At 34.8% G+C, this 5,817-nt stretch overlaps 1 protein-coding gene across 3 annotated transcripts; it reads left to right on the top strand.

Annotated features, from left to right (window-relative positions):
- The first annotated feature begins 649 nt into the window (after positions 1 to 649).
- On the top strand, positions 650 to 5,401 carry VDAC4 (voltage dependent anion channel 4). 3 transcript variants are annotated; one of them, XM_086641443.1, is made up of 7 exons: positions 650 to 876; positions 2,209 to 2,299; positions 3,323 to 3,390; positions 3,949 to 4,059; positions 4,297 to 4,383; positions 4,577 to 4,785; positions 4,863 to 5,401. In XM_086641443.1, exons 2-7 carry the CDS (start codon positions 2,251 to 2,253, stop codon positions 5,167 to 5,169), a joined length of 831 nt encoding a protein of 276 aa, XP_086497569.1. In that variant the 5' UTR covers positions 650 to 876; positions 2,209 to 2,250; the 3' UTR covers positions 5,170 to 5,401. The 3 variants fall into 3 exon arrangements, with proteins under 3 accessions (XP_086497569.1, XP_086497570.1, XP_086497571.1); XM_086641444.1 differs by having other exon boundaries at positions 702 to 876; positions 2,219 to 2,299; XM_086641445.1 differs by having other exon boundaries at positions 702 to 1,100; positions 1,176 to 2,299.
- The last annotated feature ends 416 nt before the right edge of the window (positions 5,402 to 5,817 follow it).

Raw genomic sequence — 5,817 nt, 5'->3', positions numbered from 1 at the left:
AAAAAAAAGGAATAAAGAATGAAACTTTAACAATAAATAACACGTTATTTATGAAACAAAACAAGACTCAATAAACAGAAAAACACTATAACTTTGACATCTATACATATTTTAACTACACTATATTTTTTTTGTTGTAGAAATATACGTAATTGATACTAAATTACGTGTATATTACGAAACAAAAAGTAAGTTTGAAATCAATCGAAAAATCTGTGAAAAAAAAAGAAAGAGAATTTTGGGGATTGGTTTTCAAAAGTGAGTTTTTTCTTATATAAAATGTCATAATAGGTATTATGATTAAATAGAAATGATAAAGATTTTTTTTTCTCTATAGAGATTGCTTAATTTGGACTAAATATCCATTATCATTATTATTTTGACTTAAAATTCTATATTAATCTTAGGGTGGGCTAAATATGTGTTTGGGAGTAGATTTTTGGACTAGGAGTCCAAAAACTTATATAGTTTACGGGTAGGTGATAATTTAGCAAGTAAAATGGTTCATGGAGAGGCCTTTTAACAAAATTGGGAAGGCCTTATAAAAGGGTAAGGGGGGGGGGGCGATCATAAATTATACCGAGGATAGAAACGGTATTTAAACAAAGAAGAAGGACAGAAACGGTATAATGAAAATACAGTGGCACTTGTGTAATTATTTACCTAAAATTGTGAAAGGCCGGCCCCTTTGCTGATCTCCTATATTTTGTTTCTCTCTCTAGAAATTGCAAATTCTTCTTCTGTAGTTTTCTGGTGTCTCGTTGCCTTCCATCCAACTTAGCAACAGCACCACCAGTACACCGCCGCCATTCCCTCAAATCAAACACTTCGGCGATAGACTACCGCCTCCGATTCATTTTCTCTCTTTCTCTCTCTGTAAGCTCTTTCTCTCTCATCTTCAATCTTCTTCTTCTTCTTCTTAATTCCCATCGCTGTTTCTAATGTTTAGTACTGTTTTCTATGTTCAAACTCTTCGATTTAAGGAAGAGAAAAAGTGATTAGAAATGATAAAGGTTTATTTTTTATGTCAAAACCCTAGTTTTTGCGATTAGGGTTTTTATCTGTTCTTTTGTATTTTGTTAGATTTTGTGACGATTTAAGTTGCATCTTTTTTTTTTTATCTTCTTTAGTTTCGGTGTGGTTCTCTTATTGATTGAAAGGAGAAAGGAGAGTAGTGAGTTTAGGTATTAGAGAAAAAACCTTGGATTTATTAAAGTCTCTAATAGACATTTATTGACAATTAGAGGCGCTTCCTAATTGTCCATGGATATTTGTGGACAATTTATGGAACTTGGAATGTCTTGATCAGAATGTTCATTGACATTTCAATTCTATGAAAATTAAAATTGCTACAAAGTGATTTATAGACTCTTGAAAATGTCATGTCCAAATCCGATGTCTTTGATGTTTATAGACTCTTGAAAATGTCTCTATCTACGCAAGACATCTTTCTACCCCTTGAGTGTCCCCATACTGACATTTGTGGACTCTCGAAAGTAGACAAATGTCCTAATCCACTACCCTTCTTTGGTTTCTGGCATATTAGTTGGACTGTTATGGGTTTTGAATTCTTTGGGTGAGTGCTAGTCGGTAATGGCTTTGGGTGAGTGCTAGTTAGTAATGGCTTTTAAGTCATGGTGTCTTTTAAGCTACCAACCGTTCTATAAAAAAATTTAATGGCTGGAGAGAGTCGTCGCAAATTTACTATGGGTTTTGATCTTTGATGGGGGATGGACTAAATTCATATAAAGTATTCTTTTGGGTATTAGGTTGCTGGAATTGTCGAATTATTAATGCTAGTGGTGGATTTTATGCTTCTTTTAAGCTCTGGACTACGTTAACAACCACAAAAACCACTTCTACTGATAGTGGAGCTGTGGAGATATAAAAAGATAGTGTGTGGGTGTGTCACTTAAACTTTTTTGTTGGTGCAAAGGAGGTGACACAGTTTAGCTTATTCTTTCTCAATACCACCATGTTTTTGGGGCACAGCTAATGAACACGTGAATAGGATGCATTCATCTCGGAATTTTGCTGCATACATATTTCTAACAGCTTTGTGGATTTAAGCTGCAAAATTATTTGTGCTGAAATACATGACTCACATTTTCTATACTTGCATAATAATAACGTTGTGTACTACCTAGTACCTACTTTTTTGTGCTTATAATTCTATACATAAAAGTTGTAATCTCTATGCTATTAAAGGTTATTAAAGGATAGTTCAGTGCACCACAATTTGGAGTAGACATGGGCAACGGTCCAGCACCATTTGCGGAAATTGGCAAGAGAGCAAAAGGTAATAATATTGTTTTTAATATCTAGTTTTGTGAAGTTAGTAAACCTCATGAATGTTATATTTTATGTCTTACTTGATTCAACATGTGGGTTGGACTTCAGATAGATGGATTTATTTGGTATGATCGATGTTGTTATTGTGCAAACTTATAATTCTTAGTTTTCCTTTTTGACGTGCACCTCAATGCAAGGTTAACATCATCTGGAAAAGACGCATTTGTAGAAGGCAAAGATCTAATTAATGATTTTATCATTCAAAAAACTTCAAATTTTCGTTTTTGGAAAAATATAGATAACTCTGACGTAACAGCCACAGCCGGTAAAACCTTCTAAAATAAACCCCTTGCCGGGAACGTACTACTTCAACCTATCAAATCCAAAATTGTCACGTTTAGAACTTCCTTCTATTTCTGTAACTCTTAAGATCTCAATTTAACGTAGTAAGTTTTCATTATAGCTATGCAAAATCATTCTCTATTAGTTGACCGCTTGAGTTTTCCTCTCTAAAAAGATGAAAGAATTTTCGTTTGCATTATGGTACGGCAAAACCTCAAGTTGCCACATGCAAAACCCATGAGGTGCTCCAATATGTGTTGTGCGTGTTTTTGGCTCCACAAGTAGAATAACTTATAAAAGATATATACGTAATATTTTCCTATATTCACATATATATTTCTATTTTCGTATGAGTGGTAACCACCAATGTTTATAATAAATTTAAAGTAGATTAGGCTCACAAGTTTGTTCCCAAGGATTGTTCCTTCAGTGAGTCCTATCTTGCTGACGTGAGTTCATAATAAACCTATATTAGTTAATTTCTTGTTAAAAAAATTCGAAAGTTAACTGCATCCGAGTGAACACACAGTACTTTGTTACTTTGTAAAGGTCTTGACAATGAGGTAATATCTCGCTGCTTTATATCAGAACAATAATTATGTTTTGGTCTTGTTTATGCTATGACAAGTTGTCACGAATACTCATCTGTTGATCAACTTGTCATTCAAAACTTTGTTGCTCTATGCAGATCTTTTGACCAGAGATTACAACTTCGATCAGAAGCTTACTGTGACAGTGGCCAGCAATGGTGGAATGGTAATTTATGGTCTTCCTTTTTAGTTTCGTCAGTAGAAAGCTGTTGTGCACTACATGCATCAGCTGGCCTGTATATTTCTCCCTCTGTTTAATTGGTCGTTATGGTCCCCTAAGGTGTTTAGGGTTAAGTTTCCCTCAGCCGACTGTTCTTCCAATACTTCAAAAAGTTACCCCACAAAGATTCTGACCACTTATGTGCAAAACGAGGTCCAACCACTTATTGTGGAGCTTCTCTTTCCAACCTCCGAATGATGTGGGATTAATCTACAAAACAACCCCCAAAACCACATTCAGAAAAGGTTGCAGCAAACGTATTATATGATTGTGTTGGCTCAGCCAGCCTTCTGGTATGCTAGAGCTTTTGTTCACTTGAGCACTTTCTGACTGCACAAATTTAGAACGTGTCACTTGAGAAGGTAGCTGAATCCTTTATGTGGGACTTCCCCTTCAAGTTACTACTGATTTCTTCATCCACAAAAGCATTAAATATGTAACGACCATTATTTCAACATCTATATCGAACCTTTTTGTCACTGTAGAACATTTTTTATATTGCAGGGCCTTACTGCTACTGGTTTGAAGAAAGATCAATTTTTTCGTGGAGATATAAGCACCCAATACAACAGTGGAAGTACTACAGTCAATGTCAAAGTTGATACTGGTTCAAATGTATGATTCTGAACCAAGATCTCAAATTTAATGTGTTGTTCTTAGTGATTTCATAAGTATCCCAAGTTACTGTTTGAGCATAGGTTGCTCCCTTATCATTCTATACTATGTTTTTCGTGTTTAAATTGATTATATGAAAGAATAATACATATACCTCATGGGTGCCTCATCCTCGTATTTTTCTTGAGTCACAGAAGCTTCTGAGGTTTTGAAACCTACTTGTGTTTTCCGGTACAGGTCTCTACTACAGTTATTATGAATGAAGTTCTTCCAAATACCAAAGCGGCACTTACCTTCAAGTTACCTGATCAGAGATCTGCCAAGGTTAGTAATTTCACGACTTACAAATAAATTTTTCCGGTACTTCATGATCTTGATAAATGAGGTAAGATACTTTGCAGAGTTATCATGTTTTAGAATTCAAACAAACTCTTCAGTTATATCTATAAATACAGATAGTATGTTATTGTATGGTGAAACAAATTTCTGATGCTGTTCCCTTTTATTGGTTCCCCAGTTAGATTTGCAGTATCTTCATCCTCATTCAGCTATCAATTCTAGCATTGGGTTGACTCCAACCCCACTCCTAGAGCTAGCAGCAACCATTGGCAGCAAAAGTCTCAGTCTTGGTGGTGAAGTTGCCTTCGACAGTAAATCTGCTTCCTTTATCAAGTACAATGCTGGGATTGGGCTAAATACACCTGAGTTTTCTGCTGCTCTTATCCTGTATGCAGTCTCTATCTCTCTCGTCCACTTATGAAATGAAAATGAATCGTCTAATTACGTTTATTTTGTAAATGCAGAGCGGACAGAGGAGAAACTTTGAAGTTCTCGTATATTCATGCGGTGAATCCCATTAATGGTACTACAGTAGCTGCTGAATTGACTCGGAGATTTTCCACCTACGAAAACAGTTTCACAATTGGAAGCTCTCACATCGTTGATCCTTTCACTGTCATAAAAACGCGATTTTGTGATAATGGAAAAACATCAATGCTATGCCAGCGAGAATGGAGGCCAAAATCTTTCATTACGGTTTCTGCAGAGTATGACTCCAAGTCCTTTTATTCAGTACCCAAATTTGGCCTAGCTCTTGCTCTAAAGCCATGAGATTATGTGAGCTATCTTTAACCTTTCTCTATCCCTTTCTAGTTCTATACAATTCACATTCTGGTATAATTTTTTGAACCCTAAAAAGGGTTAAAGGAACAAAATTGATCATGGGAATTGAACCCAGTTTTGGAAATGATCCAACTTTATTGTGTGTAGGTTTTGTTTGACATGGTTAATCTTATTGAACAAACTTGTGTTTTCCATATAATACTCCATCTTAAATTTCAAATTACCTGCCTACCCTCCAATTTTCTGTTTGTGTTATTGAAATTTTTGTTTATATTCAACATAGAAAACTAGGGTTTATTTACATTCTATAGTAGATGCAGATAAAGTCTCTTTCATCCAAAAACATTTTTATATTGCTTTTGGTGATGTAATGTCTGATTCAAAGTTAGTAGCTATCCAAAAACATTTAAAAATTGACAAGGAATGAAATGAGTCATCTCATAATAACTCATTTTGATTGGTTAAGAACTATGTTTAGTGAGATGATGATTCCCTCACCCATTTAGGTCATGAAACTTAAACAAACCCAATTTTTTAACTTGTACTTACCAAATGTTTTTAAAATATATAAACCTAAATTTGGGTGTCTGATCCATCATATGTAGTACATTTAAATATTGAGTTGGATAATGAGGA

This window comes from Eschscholzia californica, unplaced genomic scaffold (genome assembly GCF_041429995.1).
Source record: "Eschscholzia californica isolate CP2 unplaced genomic scaffold, dmEscCali1.0.p SCAF_5, whole genome shotgun sequence".
Lineage (NCBI taxonomy): Eukaryota > Viridiplantae > Streptophyta > Magnoliopsida > Ranunculales > Papaveraceae > Eschscholzia > Eschscholzia californica.
The sequence above is the reverse complement of the archived record's forward strand: the minus strand, read 5'-3'. Positions and strand labels throughout refer to the sequence as shown.